Here is a 23,441-nt window from a genome sequence, read left to right on the forward strand (position 1 = left end):
TTCCATTTTTGCGGTTGCCTCATGTGTTTTTGCTGGTGTTAGGTGCTTTAGGCACTGGGCCACTACTGTCCAGTGCCATAGTGCAAGTGCTCCCTACTGTAAATGAATGTATATTGGGTGAACGACCGTCACAACGAGGTCAAAACACCGCGGTGCCATTACGACACGTCGTTTACAATGCAAGTCGTTACCATGACTTGCGCTGGAGGGCGCTCTAGACTAAGGAATAGTAGATTTACTATTCCAACATCTTCCCTACTGTACGTAGGCTGGAGTTGGAATAGTAAATCTAAACTACTCCTAAGTCCAGCACCCTACAGCGCAAGTCGTGGTAACGACTTGCGTTGTAAAAGATGCGTTGTGATGTACCGCGATCATTTTGATCGCGTTGTAACATCGTACATCCTATTAATTGGTGATTCCGTGATTGACTATTTGGTTTACTTGTCAGACCCTAGTACAGTGCACCGGAAGTGCCCAGGGCTTGTAATCCAAATGCTGCTGGTGGGCTTGCAGCACTGGTTGTTCCACACACAGAAGCAGCCGGGTAAAATGTGTCTAAGGCCTGCCATTGCAGAGCCTGTGTGCAGTCTGGTACTGTCATGCTGACTGGGCAAGTGCACCACTTGCCAGTCCCTAAACCTTCCCTTTTCTTCATATCAGACACCCCTATGGTAGGCCCAAGGGCAGGGTGCATTGTAAGTATAAGGGAGGACATGCCCTGGTGTGTGTGGCATGTCCTATTAGTGAATTACAGACATTTTCGTTTTTCACTATTGCAAGGCTACCTGTTATCCATAGGCCAGAATGGGCTGTTAGGTTATTACATTTTATAATCCTAACTAACTCAGAAAACATGGTAGAAATCGAGTTTATTATGCCTGAACTCAGAATGATCAAATACATCTTTTAGTGAAGTTGGTTTTAACATTCTGTGTTTGCAAATACCACTTTTAGAAAGTAGATATTTTCTTGCCTAACTTTTCAAGCCTGCCTCTGCTAGGGTGTTAATTACGTTGTCTGGAGTTTGTGAGTGACAGGGATGGGGATTCCAGGAGACAGAATGAGTCAGCCCAGTGGTGAATAGAGAGATCTGCATCTAGATGGGAGGGAGGAGTTGCACCTGGACCTTGAATAGGGCTGTGCCTGCCTTCCACAATGCTGACTCCATCTCCTGCACAGTGAAAGAAGAGAAGGAATCCTGTCAACAAAGTGCTTCAAGGCTGTGCTTTCCAATATTGGCTCCAACTCCTGTGGGGCGTCTGATGGTTCTGTCCTGCACTGTGAAAGGAAAGAAGGAGTCATGTACACAGAGTGCTTCAGAACTGGTTTGAACTGGGCAAAGGCCCCTCTGTCCTCAGAGGACAAAGGATTTTGGAGTATAAATATTCGGGACCCTGATCCCAAGAAATTAGATCACTTTTGAACTACAAGAAGAAACCTTTGCTGAGGAGATGAACCTGAAGAAACCGAGGAGAGACTCTCCCTAAGCTGAAGTGCTGCTTTGGGGATTGGCCTGCAGTGATTGCCTGACTGTCAAAGAAAGGAGAAAGAATTGTGTGTGCTTTATTCTCAACTTGTGAAGGATCTCCAAGGGCTTGGAACAGGGCTTGCCTCCTGCTGAAATCTCAGGGACAACAGACTTCACCAACCAGCTCCCCAAGAGTCTTCCTGAAGTGCCAGCAGCTGTGCTGGACTTTGTGGGGGACTTGCGTGTCACAAGGAGCTGGAAGCGCGACTCAGGATCAAGAAGCGTGTCACCGAACTGCCGCTGCCGCTTCATGACATGAAGCGCCCTGCATCACGGGAGAAGAGGATCAACATCGCAGCAGACACCGACGCATCAGCGGGAAGCGTGTTGCAGGAGAAAAGGATCGACGTCACATCAGACGCCGCCGCATCTTTGAGAAGCGTGTGGCAGGGCCTGTCGCGGCTCATCGCCAGAGAAAAGGATCGTCGTCACAGCAGATGCCGCTGCCACACCAGGAAGAGTGTCGCAGGGCCTGTCGTGGCTCGCATCGTTGTGGAAGCAACTCGCATCGCCAGGAGAGAGGATCGACATTGCCTCCGACGCCGCCGCATCACTGGGAAGCTTGTCGCAGGGCCTGTCGCGGCTCGCATCTTATAAAGTATCTTGCATCGCCGGAAAAGAGGACCAACATCGCCGCAGATGCCGCCGCATCACCGGGAAGGGTGTCGCATCAAGGGGAGAGCGCCATCTTTATTTCTTTGCACCGGAACTTTGTTGCATTTCTATCGCTGCAACATTGCTTGTTGTGGAAGCACCACCCATTATAAGGTACATTGACGCAAAGTGTTGCATCTTAAAAACTGAACTGAACTAAGCTAAAACTACCATCCTTAAGTATAGTATTGTGGATTTTTGTTGTTTGTGGTCTTGTGATAAGTCTATATAAAGAATACTTATTTTTTATATAAACCTTGTGTGGTATCCATTTGTAGTGTTGTCACTTGATTACTGTATGTGTTCACGAATGCTTTACACACTGCCTCTAAGATAAACCTGTCTGCTCGTGCCAAGCTAGCAAGGGGGTGAGCAGGGGTTATTTTAGGAGTGTAACCCCTTACCCTGACTAGAGGCAAGGGTCCCTCTTTGTTACAAGTACCTACCTGTGCTAACTAGAGACCCACAAATCTAACAGTTTTGTATAATCTTTTTTATCCTAGCAACATCTGTCTGCAGTTCTTTCCACTTACTTTTGGCAGACCATTCTATTTCTTCCTACCATTTTCTCTCAGCTCTCATCTCTCCATCTCCATATCCCTCTCTCATTCTCACAACTTCCCTAAACTATTGTGCCTCATCTCCCATTCTTTTCCTCTCTACAATTCACTCCTGCCTGCACTTTAGTTCTCTACGTCCTATTTTCTATTTCCACTTTGCATCTCCCTCATCTGTTAATACAGATCAGTCCTATTTGTTTACCATTGATTGAATTATAATTAGAAATACAGTAGTGTTTGATGGGCATGAAAAACAAGTATTGGTAATGCCAGGAGGTCTGAATATAATGTGCTACACCCTGCACTCACCAAAGTATGCTTTTCACTCTGCATTCACAAGGGTACACCTCTCACCCTGACATTCGTTCCTCCTGCAGTCACACAGGCACAACACTCGCCTCTCAACCAACACTCACAAACTGAGCATACTTCCCTTATTCTCCTCTTATCCATGACTCACCCTATACATCGGATGTAGTTACACACCATATCCCTTGCACTCTTACAGTTCGGCCCTCACCCAGTGCTTCACTTATATTTATCAACTACTAACACTGCACACAAATACCCCTCATCCTTAACCCAGATGCCACTCACACACTTCTCATTATTCACTCACAAACCAGAAAAACACTACTCACGTTGACTGCTCAACCTCAATTTTCCCACATCTTGCCTGACACACTCAACCACCTACCACTCTACACTGATAAACCACTCAGCCTACACACATGCACCACTCACCCTACACCCACATGCATTGTTCACCTTGCACACTCACTTTACTCACCCTCTACTCATGCACCGCTCACCCTGCTGATTCATACAGTTCTAACCCTGCACTCAGGTACCTTTAACCCTGCACTCTGAATCTACACATCCTTCATTCAAGCACCACTCAACCTCGCTGAGACATCTCTCACCTTGCCTTCAGACACCTTCATTCTCCACAGTTACCCTGAGCTCTGACACCACCCAACCTTCATCCACGCACCACTCACACTTGCTGAGACACTCCCACCTTGCCCTAAGGCACCCTCATTCTCCATAGCACCCTACGCTCTGATGCCATGCACTCTTCACTCAAGCACCACTCACCCTACAATCAGAAAATTCCACCCTAGCTCAGACACCTCTCACCTTGACCTCAATCTGTACATCCACCCTGTACTTTGACACCACTCACCCGTCACTCAAACACCACTCACTCTCACTGAGACATGAGACACCTCTCACCTGGCCCTGGGACACCCTCATCTTCACACCCACCCTAAACTCAGACATTGCTCACCATGCAATAACACCCCTTACCATGCACTCATACACCACTCACCCCAAGCTCAGATACTGTTCCCCTGCTCTCACAACACCATTCCACCATTCAACCTGCATCCACACACCACTCATACATCCCTCATCAAACACCTGCTAACTGATCATCCATCCATCATTTACCCTGCCCTCAGTCAACACTCACTCTGTACTCATACGATTCACGCGGGAATTCAGAAACCACTTACCCTGCACTTACGAACCACTTTCCCTGCTCTTGCATGCATTCTTACGCTTCCCCCACACCACTCCTGCACACACACATCACATTTCAAAGCATGCTCAAGGGTGACTCTGGGTGGTCCATTTTACACCACAGCTTCTCCTGCAAAAATTGCATGCAAGCTATATACATACTCCTTCCACAGTTTCAGGTGCCCACAGGAAGCCTCCTGCAAACCTGCCAAGCAAATAAATGATAAACTGTACGAAAGTAAGGTACAAGAGTCACACTGGACTTAAGCAAGCAGGACCACTTCTGGCAAGTCCTACAAATGCCTCTGACTGCCAATGAGAGGAACAACACAATTTAACTTCCTCTTCTTCGACCGCTGTTCACCTATGCAAAATCTATTGGCTTTGTCAATGTTTTTACATGTCGCACAACTTAAGCTGCTGTGCAACATGGCTTAAAATGTGTTAGAAGGTATTATGACGCGTCCAGCATTGTCCCTGTCATAGCCCTTTCTTTTAACTTTAAGTTATTTTGCACAGCAGCTCAACTGCTCTGCAATATGAAAAAATAAACTTTATTCACAGCCCTAATTGCTGCACCGTAACACGCTGTGTACTGTGTGGGACCAGGCAGCAACTCTTGGACAGGTCTGTAAGCGATATGAGAAATGCCCTGGTTTACATCATAAAGTGTCCCGAAACAGTCAGTATATCAGTCAACAAGCCTGTAAGCGCTCTGAGAGCTGTGAGGTATACCCATATACTGCCTCAAAATAGTCATTATCTGACTCATCCATCTTCTCAGTCACAGTCCTAAACAATGGAGCTGCTGTCTCCTATGGACAGACTTCACCCATATAACCCATACAAGAAAAAACACAAACAAGTACCCCTCCCAACATGGTTTGCGTGAGGTTTGTATTTTACTGTCCCAAACTCAAATGATGTGCCTTTGTAGATATGACCCCATTGTAGACTCCGAGCATACTAATACATTGAATGTCACAGCTGAGTGAGAAAATAACTTCAAGTGCTGTTTATGAGTCACTGCCACATTTCATAAAAATCTGTTCTGTTTCTTCTCTTGCAAGGAGAGCTGGTGTAATGCTCAGTGTGGGTCCTTGAATGCTGCAAAATGCGAATTTAATTTCACTTGTGTACATTTGCCTGCACAGTGCTTGCACTGTGCTGTTTTGGTTTGTCCTCCACCCTTTACCTAATTTCTCCATGGCTGCATGCATTTCAAGCGTGCTGTCCCCATGTTATATTACCACAAATTACTGCACAATATATTGGCTTTCTCAATGAACAAGTCATAACACTTTTCAGAAGTTTCAGTAGCTTATATTGCACATCTGCTCACCAAGCTAAAACTCACAACAACAAAAAAGTATAATTAATCACATAGGCAAAACCTATTGCATTTGCCAATGCTTGTAATTAGGTGTAAATCCGTTCCACAGATTTTGAGCCATACATTTCTCAAAAACTTTAAATATCAAGGGATGTGGAGCCTTGTAGATCCCGACAAACCTCAAACTGAGATCTGACTGGCTGCGACCAACTAGGAAGTGGTGGCAGCCATCTTAGGACTCGGGACTCAGTCTTGAATCCTACAAAAAATCCCAACAAAGACACAAGGGGGCAGAGTAGGAATTCCCTGATCCCTTAGGTCTGGTAGTAGGGTCCCACAGGGAAAGTGCCTGGGACCAAAACTGTTTTAAAAAAAACATTTGCAACAGATTTGCGGAACATCCACCAATCTGTGGTAATTATTCCAAAGCACAGGCTTCAGCATTCATTTTTCAACTCTCCCCCAAGGTGTGGGAAAACATTTATTTTTGGTGTGAGGGACGTGCCTGTGGCCCCCTCCTTAGCCCGGGGACCCCATCCCTCAGGGTCTGGCACATTTATTAAGGGAGGGGGACATGCAGCCTCCCTCCCTGGGCCTTGTTTGGCCCAGGGGAACCCATCCCTCAGAGCCTGGCTAATTTTGAAAGGGGGGGTGGGGCAATTAGCCTACCTTCCCAGGCCATTTTTGTGCCCGTTGACCCCATCCTCTGGGGCTCGTTGCATTTGGGATTGACCCCTCCCCAAGCCACTAATTTCCCCAAAGAGCACATTTCAGTGGCCCCAAAACTAAATTCAAAGAGAGAGGTACTGGACAGCACCCTTCCTGAGCCATTATTGCAGCCGCGGTCGGCAGTATGAGTTCCTGAAGGGCGGTGACGTGGGGAGGGGGAGGGGCAGGGTGGGGTGTAGTATTGTATGGATTACAGAGTCTAACAGGTAGGTAAACATATAAATAGATACAAATAATTTGGTTGTGCGCACTGCATCACCAAATGGGATGCAGGGCGCGCAACGAAATTCATTTTATTTATTTATATTTTTACTTACCTGTTAAACTCCGTAATCCATACATTACTACCCCCCACCCTGCCCCTCCCTCTCCCCACGTCACCGCCCTGCAGGAACTCCTACTGCCAACCGTGGCGGCATTATTGGTCACAAGGGCCCCATACCCCGGGGCCGGCTCAGATGCTATGTTCCGAGTAGCCCAGCCCCAGGACATTCCAGTTTCTCTGCTCGCAGCAGCGCGGACAGGGAAACCTGTGTTTGCTTTCACTTGGCGGGAACATTTTCAAAACACCCGCCAAGCAGGAGCAAACCCCAAGTCCGCCGCCAGCGGGCTAGAGCTTAAAAAATGCTCACAAAGACTTAAAGATATTTCTAAATGTTATGCCGTCAGTAAGAAAGGCTTAATATTGTGACGCTCTCCTAGGTTTCCTAACATTAGATAATCTGGGAATGCACAAAAATCCACGGGTGGATGCACGGGAACACCCATGCTCCACCCATGGAACGCCACCCGGGTTGAAATGTAACAGAACACAGATCAAGTTGCTTCATTGCATTACATTTCTTTACAAAGCCACGCAAGGCAGTGCAAATCGTCCCTTGTCTGACTTTGTAAATGTTACTGAAGCCTTTGTGTTGTCGCAACACAAGGACAACGCAAAGGCTTTATAAATGTGGGCCAAAGATTAGAACAAATCAGTACAGGTGATGGAGATAGAATGAACTTTTGAAGGGGGACCCCGTGTTATCCCTTTTCCTCACTCATCACCAATAAAAAGACTCTGACTACAATAGAGAATCCAGGGTAAAATCAGTGAGTATAACCCAAAGAAGTAAACATGGCTGGAGAGCACAGTAGGAGAAGCAGGGGTCAGTGCGAGGAGGGCTCAAGGTCACGCCAGGGGTCATAGAGGTCATTAGGACTTCCACCAGCTGCTTGTACTTGCAAATTCATACTGATCCGTTCTCACCTATAATGTGCTTGCTGCAGAGCTCTGCCTTCTTGGTGGGCGCTTAAAACCAGTTGGGGCAACGAATGCTTTTCACTATTTGCAAATCATTTTGGCCACTGTCTCCTCCATTGTAATGTTTTACTGCCTGTATTTTACTGTGCCGTGTATGGGCCTGTGACATATAAATAATTATTATTTATCTGTTTGTACTTCACTAAGACGCACTAACAAATAACTTCACAAAAAAATGACAGCTGACAGGTTGGGTGCTATGTTAAATATTTTTAATACTTTTGACTTCTGTTTCCGCATACCAAAAATATTATCATGATTGTACTGTTATTTTTATTCTTGGTCAACGCAGCCCCAAAACCACCCCAGCAGGTGAAAAGCAATGACACCGCACTGGTCGTCTCTGCCATGAAAAGCAGTGGTAAGTTTTGACAACAACTATATTTTACTGCGTCCCATGGTGATTGTCTAATTAAACGTTAGGTGGGCGTAAGACCAAGAAGACACAGTCCATGCCAGATTTTCACGACTACCATGTGGTCTTACGTGGGATAAAGTACAAGATTCAAATAGCATATTTATGTTTTGTATCCATTTATGGAATGCACAACACAAACTAAATTATCTCTTGCAACTTCATTAATAGATCTCTTATTACCTAGTCAGTGATACTTCTTTCATGGACATTGAAATATGAAGGCCTAAGATGACCCTACACGCTGACATTTTATTCAGTGGCATTGGGGCTACACATAGAGTACAGATTAGATACCAAATATCTTGCTGTTTGTTAATTTTTCATACATATTGCCTAAAACGGCTGAGATGTCAAATGACATACCAACAAGTTGTGTTGCTCTAAAAGCTCAACAACATAGCATAACGCACATAGCATAGCAAAATATAAAAGGCAGTATGTTATATATAACATAAAACATATATGTCGTACCCAGTTCAGGAAACCACAGGGAAGACAGGTGATTATAGGCCCCAGCACTGGTTGTGAAAGTCATCTGTCACTGTTTTGCTAGGGTCTGTACTACAGTGACTATGCAGACTGGGACAAATTCAACCTATTCCACACTTGATTCTTTGGTTTGGGAGGGTGAGCAGTCACAGGCTTCTCAGGGAGGAAGTGTGTGCGGGGGCAGAGCTCAGAACTCAACAAACAACAGACACAGCAATGTAAAGTCCAGTCCGATCAATCTCTCTGGATCGTCCTCTTACTTACTCTAAGTGATCCTCACACCGGGAACACTCTAAGCCTCACTTCTAGGAACATGTCTCCTCCTGCATGGCCAGGCACACTTTTTCCCTTCTTGAGCAGGCAGGCTTATAGGCTTTTCAGGCAGATCCTCAGCTCTTATAGCAAAAGTGTTGACTTCATGTGATATCCTCTCACCTCTGAAAGACTGGCTGTGAGACAGACATCAGCTCTGGTTACCCAGCAGCTCTCTGAGGACTCTGTGGAGTTCTATCTTCCTTGCTCAAGAAGAACCTGCAACTGGATCAAAGTGGGCAGTTTGAATCCCACTTTCATGCACAATTTTCAAACAAGAGATGTGGATCCACTGACTCATGTTTCAGAACTGGTTTGAGTTGGTTCCCTTTCTAATTTCGATCTCAGGAGGCCTCCAAAATACAGCCTTTGTGCACAGGGATGTCTCGCACAGCAGGTAGCAATAGGACTGGCTCCAAGCAGCAGTTCACACAACAGGGACACAGTGAAGTGTGAGCTCTCTGAGCATGGTTGTCATAAGCCTTTCTGAAGTAGTAACCAGACATATAGAGAAGGGCAGGCCCTGCCTAGAAACTTCATCACCCTGAGCAGCAGAAACTGCAGTCACCCCTAACCCCATTCATCTACCATATGACAGCCCTCAGGAAGAACCAATTAGAACCTACATGGAATTTTTAAAGGTAGACCTGTCTCAATTTCTGTGTCTGGATCTCCACCTCCACCTGTAGGAATTCAGACAATACATTTCTATTGTCTGGATAAACAATCCTTATCTGCCAGGATACAACCAGGGCACCACAATGGTATTATTGGTCTCAGTTCTGGGTTCCACATACCAGAGGAACTTTACATTAGAGGGGTCAGTAGACCATGCTGTCATTGACACAAAAATGTCTGATCACACTACAAATGACTAAACAAGGTACGCTGCCACTATGGCTTAGGTGGAGCACCCATGACAGGAGAGTAGTCTACTGTTAACTTGGAGGACATGGTAGGTGCCCCTGCTCAAGGTATAGGAGAGGTCCTCGACCTCACATAGTAAGAGACAAACCGAGGCCTCTGTGCTCACGCTAGATTAGCATTGTGCCAGGGCCAGAAATAACAGTCGTAAACCCAGCATCACTTGCAGTTGGACACTCAGGACAGGGGACCAAACCTGTATACCATGAAGAGGACATTCTTATCCCATCATTATAAAATAAAATGTAAATCTAACCAAAACATAAAATAGTGAGAAAGCATAATATAATACATTCTAGAACATAATCTCTAACATAAAACATATAACATAAAAATACAGCATAACCTAAACCATATGACTCAACATATCATAAACATCTAACATAACCTAAAAGAGTAGATTTTGCTGTTTCTTGTTTACAGTGCCGTTTAAAATAAATTTGTCAATCACAGCACAGAAATGGTGTATATGCATGCACCAATGCCATATTACATTCATTGATCCCTCCTTAAGCCATCCCACTCCCAAATCTAGATCACTGACAGAGCCCATTTCTATGTTTTTTAATTATTTTATTTTTCTAAAACCTTTATTGAAAAATGCAGCATAATCAAATTACAATTTTGCATCAGATCAGAGCATTGTACACAGCAGATTATTTGCGGAATATCATAAACATAGTGAAAATACAATCAGACAAAAGCCTTATTCTGTACAACACGGCTATGGCACCATAAGCAACACATGGCTAAAGGAGGTGGTAACGCCACTGTTGGGATAGGAGCGGGCTAAGTCAAGGGGGAGGCGGGGACATGGACGGAGGCAGTCACTGACCAGCACCGGTGGCTGCCACAGGCGAAGGGCCGGTGGGGAGCACGGGAGAGGCAGCACGGCTCAGATGTGGTCGGGACTGAAGGTATGTCGCTAGGGGACCCCATATGTCGAGTGGACGGGATTCCTATGGCATTAGGTCCCAGAATTCAAATAACAAGGTCTGGCATCTAGAAGCATCCTCAAGCCAGTGAGTGAACTTGGGCGCCGGCCTGCGACTCCACCACATGGCCACCTTACACCTAGCAAGGACGAGCAGCATTGCAATCAGGCGGCGAGAAGAATCCGGGCAAAATAAGTATCTCTTCCTTAGTGAAGGGCTCATCTAAAAATTTACGATGGTAGTCCTGTAGCCAACCCAATGCGGGGGTGTCAAAATATTGTTCAAAGGCCTCACGCGATGGTGGGGGTCGGCGGTATAAAGTTGCGAATAGTAGTCAATAAAACGAGCCTTGACTTTGTTGGGGGGGGGTGGTTCTAGTGGGGCCACCATCTCGAAGAGCCGCAACATACGACGCAGCGTGGGGAGGGCGTAGGAGGTTGGCCAAGGTCTTACCTGGCCGATCACCCTCTCCGAAGCGACGGGCTTGGGCATCTCTGCCAAGAAAGGCGAATTCCCTGTCGGCCTCCTCAGCAAATTCAGTATGCTTTTCATGCAAGCGCACGAGGGTCTCAGACCCGGGATGGGCCGCATGGGGCGTGATCCGAGAAAGTGCGTGCCATATGATTAGCGGAGGTAAGCCAAGTGAGGACATCCGGTGAGGTAATCCATAAATAAATACGGGACCAGGAGCCACGAGCACCAGTGACGCAAGTGCCCTCACAGGTCTCGGGCCAGGCATCATATAACGAGTTGTCGATGAGTATGGACCGAAGTGGAGCAGGGGAGCAAGGGTGGGAGGAGTGGGGGCCAGAGCTGTCCAAGGTAGTAGAGAGGGTAACATTAAAATCCCCCCCCCCCCCCCCCCCCAGAGAAGGGCCGCCGGGCCCCGGGAAGAAATGAGGTGCCATATATGAGTGAAAAGATTGGGGTCGTCCGAGTTAGGGCAGTACACAGCAGCAATTGTCATGGGTTGGGACAGTAGGGAACCTAGCAGAATCACATACCATCCGTCAGGGTCCGTAAGCAACTGAGTAGTTTGCCAGCGGCGTACTCTTCATATCAGAATTGACACTCCCTTAGAATAGGAGGAATAAAAAGAAGAATGCGATTCACCCCAGTGGCGCGACTGGAGTCTAGAGGAGGTCGCAGGCAACAGGTGGGTCTCCTGCAGGAGGCAGATGTCAACCTTGTGCCGGTGCAAGTGAGAGTGAATGAGCCTGGCTTTACGCTGATCATTAAGACCACGGATATTCTAGGTCCAGCATATAGTGTCAGTCATGGTATTCTATAATTAGGGGAAATGGGATGCAGAGCAGTAGGTCAGACATAGGGGAAAGCCGTGAGTGTGCTGTGACAAGCAGGACCTGACCAAAGGGAGAGCAGGACAGTCACCTAGAGCAGATAAAGAAACTAGCTGGTAGCCTGCAACGCTAAAAGGCCCAATCATGGGGGAAACCTCCAGTATGCTCAGGACAAAAAGGGGAGGAGAAGCAGTGCCAGTCGGGAAGAGGAGGATGTTGTTTTGAGTCCTGCTGCATTGAGCAAGTCTAGCGGTGAAGTGATGCAGTCTGATTAGAAGCGGACGATAAGGACAACAGAACAAAAAAATCCCACAAAATGATGGGCAAACCCGCGCCAACCCGCATCCCACACTAACCCCACCCGCCGAACAGAGTGCGATCTGGAAACCAGGTTTTGGCAGATAAACAATAGACAGAATGCAGGTAACAGCATTCCCAAAAGAAAACACCCGCCCTTTGCAACCCAAAACAAGGCAACCCAAAAATCCTCCCACCCCCACCCTTACCAACCCACCAAACATTACGAAGTGTGATACTGTCGGTCGTACCAAGAATAAACAACAGACTTGCAATTAGATACAGGAGCACCTCAAAAGGAGGGCACATCAATCAATTACCCTCCCACCCACCACCCACACCAACCCTCTAAACAGGTTGAGCAACCACCCACAGCCACCCAGGGAAAACCACAACTGGGAGAGGGAAAGCAATAGCAGAGGTGGGAATCATCCCGTGGGGGCATGGCCGCGCCCAGCACGCACCCCTGCCAGAAAAGGCAGGGTGGAAAAGCCAAACATGGCTGCAGACTTAAAGGGAAGCATTGCAGCCTAGAGGGAAAAGAGCATGTGAGTCAGGCCTACTGGAGCAGTGGCAAGAGGCATACAAACAGACAACCAATGGGCAGCAATACAACCATATCAAATAGTGTGATATACAGCCACATAAATGGGGACACTTGGCCAGAAAACAATCAGGAAGAACTTTTCAGTTATTGTCGCTAAGGTTAACTGCATCGGAATCCTGGGAGTGAGCTTGAGTGGTACGATGGGTGAGATCCAGGGTTTTGGCAAAGGCGAGGGCACCCTTGGGGTCGGGGAAGACCAGAGTTTTGGATCCCTGCCAGACCTGCAGCTTGGCGGGGTACGCCAGGGAATAGGAGACTTCATGTTTTTGCAGTATTCGCTTTACGGGCAGGAAATCACGGTGGGCAGCTTGCACAACCAGGGTGTAGTCAGGGTAGAATGACATCAAATTGCCCTGGTGCCAGATCTCACTGTTTTCTCTGGCTGCCCTAAGAAATGCATCTTGATACCGGAAATTTAGGATTTTCGCAATAATTGGACGGGCAGGAAGTCCAGGGACAGGGCTAGGGCCAAGGGAGCGATGCACCCTCTCCACAATGATGACCTGAGATAGAACGTCCCCAAACAGGTCCCGCAACAGCTTTTCCACAAAGTTTTCCATCCGCGATATATTGGTGGATTCCGGCACACCAGTAATGCGGAGGTTGCTCCTGCAAGAGTGAGTCTCCAAAACTTAATTCTTGGAGCAGATCAGTTCAAGGATTTATCCATTTGTAATAGCTTCTGACGGTCCTGAGTAGCGGCATCCTCTGTGTTGTATACTCTCGTCTCAACGTGCAGCAGGCGATTGTCGTGTGAGTCAACCCTGGGCTTAACCACATCCAGATGGGAGGTAAGCTGTTCTAGCTGTGTGGTGAACCCGGATACCTCAGACTTGATGTAGGAAGGGGGAGGCTCTAGTTGGCGCAGTGCAACACTAGCGACAAGCAGGGACTCTCTCTTCCTCGTCAGGGTTGAGGGTTACCTTCCAGACAACCTCTGCTTACCCTCTAGGTAGTGTGGCTTAAGCAGTCGTAGGCTAATCTTTGGGGCACATAGGGTTAAACACTTGCAATAGTACACCTTTACAACCAACCCACCACACAACGAGACCAGACTGTATTCTGTAAAAATATATATCTTTATATAGATTTTAAGCAGGCTTGTGAATACAGTCAACGTACTTTATGATAACGGTTGCAAGTTTACTCAGTTCAGGTTACCACAGTTCTTATGCAGTTCTCTTGAGGCCCGTAGGCCGGTGTTGACCAAAGTTCTTGTGGAGCCGGCGGCTTCCAGGGGATCTGTCCCACATCGCGTTGCCTTCCCGTGGTCGCTGATCGTTGCGGCTCTTCAGCCGAGCAGGTCACTGGTCATCCGGGGCAGCGGTGTTTTGTGGCGGCAGGGTCCTCTCCTCGTCGTCCGCTCCGACCCTGGAGGCGGCGGCTGTGCGGCGGTGGCAAGTGGCAGTACGGTCCCCAAGTGCAGGACGTACCCAGCCAAGTGCCGGTGCAGCTGTGGGCTCACAGCTGGGCTGTCGGGCAGGCTACCGACCTTGCGGATTCTCACAGGGCAACTGTCCGTCCTTGCAGGTGAGTGGCTGCTCGTTATGCAGTCTCCTCGAGAGCTCGGACCGGACGGGTCCTCCTTCGCTTTGCTCTCGGGCTCCCGGTGCAGTTGCGGTCACGGTGTTTGGGCCAGCGGCGGCTGGTCCTTACTTTGCTCCCGCTGTTGCTGTGGGCCCCGGTCACGGTGGTCAGGTGGATGTCGTTGCCTTGGAGGAGATTCCTCCGTCGGTGCTGCGGCGATGGTCAGCACCCGCAGTCGCTTTCTTCCAAGGGGGTAGCGTCCACTGGTCCTGGGACGCTGGTCAGGGGGCAAGTTCAGTTGCAAGCCCTTGGAGATCTCTTTAGCAGAGTTTGGCACAAGTAAAGCAAAAGTCTTTTCGTAGTCTTTTCTTCTTCCTCTCCTTCAGCAGCAAGGCACCAGACACAGGCAAGAGTCAGCACCCTTCCTTGTCTCTCACGGTCCTTCTCGTAGGGCAGAGTCCTTCTGTGGCCCAAACCGGATCTAATTTTCAAGGAGCAGGGCTCCTTCTTTTATAGGCCAATTCTTTTGTTCTCGCAGGCCAGGGGGGCCTTTGCATAGCCACTCTCAGTCTTTGAGTACCCCGGTGGGTGTACTCCGGCTTCTGCTTTCAGTGTGAGGGGCAGGCGCATCAGACACCCCACAGGAGGTGGAGCCAGCATTGTCCGGACAGGGGTGGCCAGAGTACCTTGTTGATGGGGGCTTCGCCCTTCCTGGGCCAGGCGTCGGCAGAGTCATCCGCCGCTCCCCAGGAGGGTGGAGCCAGCATTGTGGTGGTCGAGCACAGCTACAGTTCGAGTCAAGAGGCACTCCTACCTCCCACTAAGGTGTAATCTGCGCATTCACCACCTGTCATCCCTCCAGCCCTGTCACTCACACATCCCAGACAGTCAGATACACATACCAGCAGAGGCGGGCTGAAATGGTTAAGCAAGCAAATGCTAACTTTCTAAAAGTAGCATTTGCAAACACAGGATGCTAAAATAAACTTGACTACAAGAAATATTTTATCATCCTGAGTTCATGCATACTAAACATGACTCGCTACCATGCTCCTTGAGTCTGCGGGGATTATAGGGTGTAATAATTCCAGCAGCTCAGTCTGGCCTAATGGAGCAGGTAGCCTTCAATAGTGAAATACGGTCTTGGTTGTAAGTCACTACTAGGACATGCCACGCACATCAGGGCTTGTCCTACCTTACACCTACAACGCACCCTGCCCGCAGGCCTACCATAGGGGTGACTAATATGTAGTCAAGGGAAGGGTCGGTGCTGGCAAGTGGGGACACTTGCCCAGCTAGCGTGACAGTACGAGACCGCACGCGGGTTCTGCGGTCGCAGTTCCCAGACACATCTTTACGGCTGCTTCGGTGGGTGGCGCAACCAGCGCTGCAGGCCCACCAGCAGTATTGGCATCTACAAGCCCCGGCACTCTCTAGTGCACTTTTACTAGGGACTAACAGTAAATCCAAAGAACCAATCATGGATACCAATCGCATGTACAATTTACAGTAGGGAGCACTTGCACTGCGGCACGGATCAGCCGTGGCGCAGTGCCCTGAGTATCGGAAAACCAGCAAAACATCGGAGGCACATCAGCAAAAAGTGGAAGGGAGACTCACGCCAAAGTGCCAGGTCTAACATGTGTCCCCTCCAGCTGAAATGTGGGGGGAACTACCCTTCCCCAGGGAGTTCCACATCACTAAGGCGGAAAAATCTGGACAGACCGTCAGCGTTGGCGTGATCGGTGCCAGGGCGGTGTTCCACCGTAAAGTCCATACTCTGTAGAGAAATGGACCACCTCAACAGTTTCGGGTTCTCACCCCTCATTTGCATCAACCATCTGAGGGGCCTGTGGTCCGTCTGAACTCGGAAGTGAGACCCAAACAAGTAGGGTCTTAGCTTCTTCAGGGCCCAGACCACAGCAAATGCTTCACGCTCTATTGCACTCCACCTACTTTCCCGTGGAAGTAACCTCCGACTTATGAAGGCTACGGGTTGGTCAAATCCCTCCTCAGTCATCTGTGAAAGAACAGCCCCTACACCATGCTCTGAAGCGTCTGTTTGCACTATGAATTCCTTGGAGAAATCAGGAGCCAGGAGCACGGGCGCCGTGCACATGGCAGTCTTCAGGGTGTCAAAAGCCTTCTGACAGGTGTCAGTCCAAATCACATTCCTGGGCTGCTTCTTCGAAGTCAGCTCTGTCAAGGGGGTCACAATCGTGCCATAGCCCTTGACAAACCTCCTGTAATACCCAGTGAGCCCCAGGAAGGCTCTCACCGCAGTCTGGGTCTTGGGGGGTTCCCAAGCCAGGATGGTTTCGATCTTGGGCTGCAAGGGTGCTACCTTGCCACTCCCAACTTGGTGTCCTAAGTACACCACTGAACCCTGCCCAATCTGGCACTTGCTTGCCTTGATTGTGAGGCCTGCTCTGCGCAGGGCCATCAACACTTCCCAGAGGTGTCGCAGGTGTTCGGGCCAGGTGCCGCTGAACACCGCGATGTCATCCAGGTAGGCGGCACTGAACTCGTCCAGTCCAGCCAACACCTGGTTGACCAATCTCTGAAAGGTGGCAGGGGCATTCTTCATTCCAAATGGCATAACCCGGAACTGGAAATGCCCATCTGGTGTAGAGAATGCCGACCTCTCCTTTGCCCCATCGGTCAAGGCGATCTGCCAGTACCCAGACGTTAAATCAAACGTGCTGAGGAACCGGGCAGCCCCTAGCCGATCAATGAGCTCGTCAGCTCTGGGGATGGGGTGCGCGTCAGTCTTCGTGACTGAATTGAGTCCTCTGTAGTCCACACAGAACCGGAGTTCGGGTGTGGCTCCCGGCGCAGCAGCCTTCGGAACCAAGACCACGGGGCTGGACCAAGGACTGCTGGAAGACTCAACCACCCCGAGGGCAAGCATCTTGGAGACCTCCTCCTTGATGCAGGCCCGGACCCTGTCAGTCACCCTGTAAGCCTTGTGCTTCACAGGTAAGCTGTCTCCAGTGTCCACATCATGGACGCACCAATCTGTGACACTCGGAACCAGGGAAAACAGGTCTGGAAACTGCCCCAGCAACTGGCGGCAGTCCTCCTGTTGTTCGGCGGTCAGGGAGGGTGAGAGGTTAACTCCATCCACTGACCCATCCTTCTCACAGGCCACCAAGAGGTCAGGAAGAGGCTCCGACTCCTCCTCCATTCCGTCATCGGTGGCCAACAACATGCCCACTTCGGACCTTCGCAAGTGGGGCTTGAGGCGGTTGACATGTAGGACCCGCAACGGGTTCCTGGGCGTCTTCATGTCCACCAAGTATGTCACGGGGCTCTTGCGCTCCACAACCTCAAATGGTCCTGTCCACTTATCCTGAAGGGCACAGGGCTCCACTGGGGCCAAGACATACACCTCCTGTCCAGGCTGAAGCTCGACCAGAGTGGCATTCTGATCGTACCACCGCTTCATCTCCTCCTGGCTCGCTTCCAGATTTGCCTCGGCAAGTTGTCTGAAGCGTCTGGTTTGGTTTCTGAAGGCCAGCATGTAGCTATATACATTCTGGGGAGGTTTCCTGGGAGATTGCTCCCAGCCTTCCTTTACCAAACTCAGTGGTCCTCTCACGGGGTGGCCGTACAGCAGTTCAAAGGGGCTGAACCCTAGGGACTTCTGTGGTACCTCGCGATATGCAAAAAGCAGGCATGGCAAGAGGACGTCCCACTTACGCCTCATCGGACCTTCCAGGCCCATGATCATGCCTTTGAGGGTTCGGTTGAATCTTTCAACCAACCCGTTACCTTGGGGATGGTAGGGGGTGGTGAACTTATACGTTACGCCACACTCCTGCCAAAGGGACTTCATATACTTCGATATGAAATTGGTCCCCCTGTCGCTCACCACCTCTAGAGGGAATCCCACTCGAGAGAAAATTCCCATCAGTGCACGCCCCACCATGGGAGCCGTCACTGTCCTCAGAGGGATGGCTTCAGGGTACCGGGTGGCATGGTCCACCAAGACCAGGATGAACCTGTTGCCCATGGCTGTCTTGGGGTCCAGAGGCCCAACGATGTCAATACCCACTCGCTGGAATGGCGTACCGACCACAGGGAAGGGTTGGAGGGGAGCCTTGTTCTTCCCTCCCGTCTTCCCACTTGCCTGGCAAGTCGGACAGGTTCTGCAATAAGCATCGGAACTCTTGTGCATTTGGGGCCAGTAAAAGTGGGTGACAAGCCTGTCATAGGTCTTGTCCATCCCCAAATGTCCTGCTAAAGGCACATCATGAGCCAGACCCAGTAGGAAGGCTCTGAACTTCTGGGGTACCACCAGCACACGGGCTGACCCAGGTTCAGCAGCCTTAGGCTCGGAATACAGGAGGTCGTTCTCCCAGTACACATAATGTGTTTTGGCCTGAACACCATTGGCCTGGTCTGCAGCCTGCTGCCGCATACCCACGAGAGAAGGGCATTCTTTCTGCTCCTTGCAGAATTCCTCCCTGGAGGGTCCTCCTTCTTGCTGCCAATGGGTCAGCTCAGGCAGGTCCCCCAGTTCGGCGATCTGTTCCCCTGTAGGCTCCAGGGCATCCCCCTCAAGGTCTGCTTCTTCCTGGACCGTGGGAACTTCAGGAGCCGGTTTCCCGCGCCCCCTGCGCCTTCTCCCTAAGGCCGGTTCCTGGGCCTCTCCTTCAGGCCCCAGGACCTCTCGATCACCCCTACTGGCTGCCATCGACCGGGTGGTCACGCACGCCCAGTCAGGCAGACCCACCATCCGCAGGTGAGTCGTCTTCTCCACCTTTTCCCAAGGGGAGTGCTCCAAGTCATTCCCTAGCAAACAGTCAACAGGCATGGTTTTTCTTACACAGACCTGCAGAGTACCAGAGACCCCCCCCCCCACTCGAAGGGAACTTGAGCCATCGGACACTGACTCTCTGAATTATCAGCGTTGATAACCCTACAGTAGGCATGGGGTACAACCTGCTCTTGAGACACCAGGTGCTGCCTCACTGCAGTCACACTGGCTCCTGTGTCTCTAAGAGCCTCAGCTTCCTTACCATTGATGATCACCACCTGCCCATATTTCTTAGTGTTAGAGGGCAGGTAGTTCGTAGGGATCATCTCACTGTCTCCTAGCGAGACCAGGGTCATGTGAACGGGATCTCCACCCCCCGGGACCATCATTTCTTCTCCCAGGTGAACGCTAGTCACTTGTCGGGGCGGAGCACCAGTGGGTGCGGGTTTTCCAAACAGGCGACACTTGGGGTCACTGGATATGTGCCCAGGCTCGCCACATTTGAAACAATTGAAGGGCCCCTTTGGAACAGGTTTACCTGTCGGGGCCCCATTCTGCTTCGGAGGTGGGGGAGGCTGAGAACCCTGCTGCGGGCTCCCTTGGGAACTACTTTGGGGGCCTTTTTGGAACCCTTTCTGTTTTCCCCCTTTGTCCCCCCCACTCTTCTGCTGGGGACCCTGCCCACTCTTGGCGGAGTCTCCCACGGGACCCTTGTGGACCCTGGTGCTGAGCCAGCGGTCCGCCTCCTCAGCAAGCTTCCTCGGGTTGGACAGCTTGCTATCGATCAGGTGTTGGCGTAACTCAGGAAAACAGTGATCAGACAAGTGCTCCCATGCAATTAAATCAAAGAGACCTTGAAAATCATTAACTTTGTTACCTTTCACCCAACCATCCAGTGCTCTGCAAAAGTAAGTCACATACTCCACATACGTATTCCCAGGCCGCTTAGTACACCCCCTAAACTTCTGTCTATACATTTCAGGGGTAAGCCCGTACCTGTTCATTAAAGCTTCTTTCATGTGGGCATAGGATCTCTGATTTTCAACGGGCAAATCTAGCAAGGTATCTCTCCCTTCGCTAAGGAACCTTCCCCACAACCCCGCTCCCCAATCCTTGTCAGGGACCCGGTGGGAGGACATGGCTACCTCGTATGCCCTAAACCACTGTCCTATGTCATCCCCCTTAAAGAACTCCTTAACTACGTCCTTCGGGATGTGCACTCTTGACTCTACCTGCACTGGCGATGCGCTGCCACCAGAGGGAGGACGATCCAAGTCTCTCTCCTTGAGACTTATCTCCCTCATTTTTATTTCGTAATCCATCTGGTGCTTTCGCTCTTCCAGCGCCATTCTTTTGGTTTCAAGCTCCAGCTGGATTTTCAATTCTGCCAACTTTCTTTCGTGATTCCGGGTTTCCTTCCTGTCCGCCAGCTCCTCTGGCGACAGGCCTTTACCAAAGCTGTGCTCGCTGTCTTGCCTCTCGAGGTCGATCAGATCCCCAAGTGCATTCTGCTCCTCCGTCGCATTCTGCTCGGCGAGGACATCTTGCTCCTCCGGGGTTTTCCGGGACTCTATCCAGGCTTTCAGGGCCTTGGAGAGCTGGGTCTTGTTTTTGCAGCCAGCGTGCGGGACCTTGAGTTTCTTGCAAAAGAACTTCAGTTCGTCCCTGGAATATTTATCCACTTTGGTGGGGTCCCACTCCACCTCCAACACCTCGGAGGTCGTGGACTCCGCTCCATCCAGGCTCTTTGTGCCCGGCATGGTTTCTGCACTCGGAATCTTCTTTCGGCAAAATTCAAAAAGCAAAGTCTGTGGCTAAGTAACTGGACCGTAATCCTTGTGTAGTGGTCAGAAGCTCAGGTATAGATATCGCAAGTGTAAATTCGAAATCCTCACCGCTGCGTCCAATGTAGGAAGGGGGAGGCTCTAGTTGGCGCAGTGCAACACTAGCGACAAGCAGGGACTCTCTCTTCCTCGTCAGGGTTGAGGGTTACCTTCCAGACAACCTCTGCTTACCCTCTAGGTAGTGTGGCTTAAGCAGTCGTAGGCTAATCTTTGGGGCACATAGGGTTAAACACTTGCAATAGTACACCTTTACAACCAACCCACCACACAACGAGACCAGACTGTATTCTGTAAAAATATATATCTTTATATAGATTTTAAGCAGGCTTGTGAATACAGTCAACGTACTTTATGATAACGGTTGCAAGTTTACTCAGTTCAGGTTACCACAGTTCTTATGCAGTTCTCTTGAGGCCCGTAGGCCGGTGTTGACCAAAGTTCTTGTGGAGCCGGCGGATTCCAGGGGATCTGTCCCACGTCGCGTTGCCTTCCCGGGGTCGCTGATCGTTGCGGCTCTTCAGCCGAGCAGGTCACTGGTCATCCGGGGCAGCGGTGTTTTGTGGCGGCAGGGTCCTCTCCTCGTCGTCCGCTCCGACCCTGGAGGCGGCGGCTGTGCGGCGGTGGCAAGTGGCAGTACGGTCCCCAAGTGCAGGACGTACCCAGCCAAGTGCCGGTGCAGCTGTGGGCTCACAGCTGGGCTGTCGGGCAGGCTACCGACCTTGCGGATTCTCACAGGGCAACTGTCCGTCCTTGCAGGTGAGTGGCTGCTCGTTATGCAGTCTCCTCGAGAGCTCGGACCGGACGGGTCCTCCTTCGCTTTGCTCTCGGGCTCCCGGTGCAGTTGCGGTCACGGTGTTCGGGCCAGCGGCGGCTGGTCCTTACTTTGCTCCCGCTGTTGCTGTGGGCCCCGGTCACGGTGGTCAGGTGGATGTCGTTGCCTTGGAGGAGATTCCTCCGTCGGTGCTGCGGCGATGGTCAGCACCCGCAGTCGCTTTCTTCCAAGGGGGTAGCGTCCACTGGTCCTGGGACGCTGGTCAGGGGGCAAGTTCAGTTGCAAGCCCTTGGAGATCTCTTTAGCAGAGTTTGGCACAAGTAAAGCAAAAGTCTTTTCGTAGTCTTTTCTTCTTCCTCTCCTTCAGCAGCAAGGCACCAGACACAGGCAAGAGTCAGCACCCTTCCTTGTCTCTCACGGTCCTTCTCGTAGGGCAGAGTCCTTCTGTGGCCCAAACCGGATCTAATTTTCAAGGAGCAGGGCTCCTTCTTTTATAGGCCAATTCTTTTGTTCTCTCAGGCCAGGGGGGCCTTTGCATAGCCACTCTCAGTCTTTGAGTACCCCGGTGGGTGTACTCCGGCTTCTGCTTTCAGTGTGAGGGGCAGGCGCATCAGACGCCCCACAGGAGGTGGAGCCAGCATTGTCCGGACAGGGGTGGCCAGAGTACCTTGTTGATGGGGGCTTCGCCCTTCATGGGCCAGGCGTCGGCAGAGTCATCCGCCGCTCCCCAGGAGGGTGGAGCCAGCATTGTGGTGGTCGAGCACAGCTACAGTTCGAGTCAAGAGGCACTCCTACCTCCCACTAAGGTGTAATCTGCGCATTCACCACCTGTCATCCCTCCAGCCCTGTCACTCACACATCCCAGACAGTCAGATACACATACCAGCAGAGGCGGGCTGAAATGGTTAAGCAAGCAAATGCTAACTTTCTAAAAGTAGCATTTGCAAACACAGGATGCTAAAATAAACTTGACTACAAGAAATATTTTATCATCCTGAGTTCAGGCATACTAAACATGACTCGCTACCATGCTCCTTGAGTCTGCGGGGATTATAGGGTGTAATAATTCCAGCAGCTCAGTCTGGCCTAATGGAGCAGGTAGCCTTCAATAGTGAAATACGGTCTTGGTTGTAAGTCACTACTAGGACATGCCACGCACATCAGGGCTTGTCCTACCTTACACCTACAACGCACCCTGCCCGCAGGCCTACCATAGGGGTGACTAATATGTAGTCAAGGGAAGGGTCGGTGCTGGCAAGTGGGGACACTTGCCCAGCTAGCGTGACAGTACGAGACTGCACGCGGGTTCTGCGGTCGCAGTTCCCAGACACATCTTTACGGCTGCTTCGGTGGGTGGCGCAACCAGCGCTGCAGGCCCACCAGCAGTATTGGCATCTACAAGCCCCGGCACTCTCTAGTGCACTTTTACTAGGGACTAACAGTAAATCCAAAGAACCAATCATGGATACCAATCGCATGTACAATTTACAGTAGGGAGCACTTGCACTGCGGCACGGATCAGCCGTGGCGCAGTGCCCTGAGTATCGGAAAACCAGCAAAACATCGGAGGCACATCAGCAAAAAGTGGAAGGGAGACTCACGCCAAGGTGCCAGGT

The 23,441-nt window shown here is 50.4% G+C and overlaps 1 protein-coding gene across 1 annotated transcript in view; it reads left to right on the forward strand.

Moving 5' to 3' along the window:
- The window catches only part of LOC147748429 (hepatic lectin-like), a 119,677-nt gene that overhangs the window by 33,353 nt on the left and 62,883 nt on the right, over nt 1-23,441 (forward strand). Inside the window, exon 3 of the mRNA XM_086961486.1 lies at nt 7,930-7,998. Coding sequence (XP_086817612.1) covers nt 7,930-7,998 — 69 coding nt within the window. The remainder of the gene's footprint in view (nt 1-7,929; nt 7,999-23,441) is intronic.

Source organism: Lissotriton vulgaris, chromosome 1_1 (assembly GCF_964263255.1).
Source record: "Lissotriton vulgaris chromosome 1_1, aLisVul1.2, whole genome shotgun sequence".
In the NCBI taxonomy this organism is placed as follows: Eukaryota; Metazoa; Chordata; class Amphibia; order Caudata; family Salamandridae; genus Lissotriton; species Lissotriton vulgaris.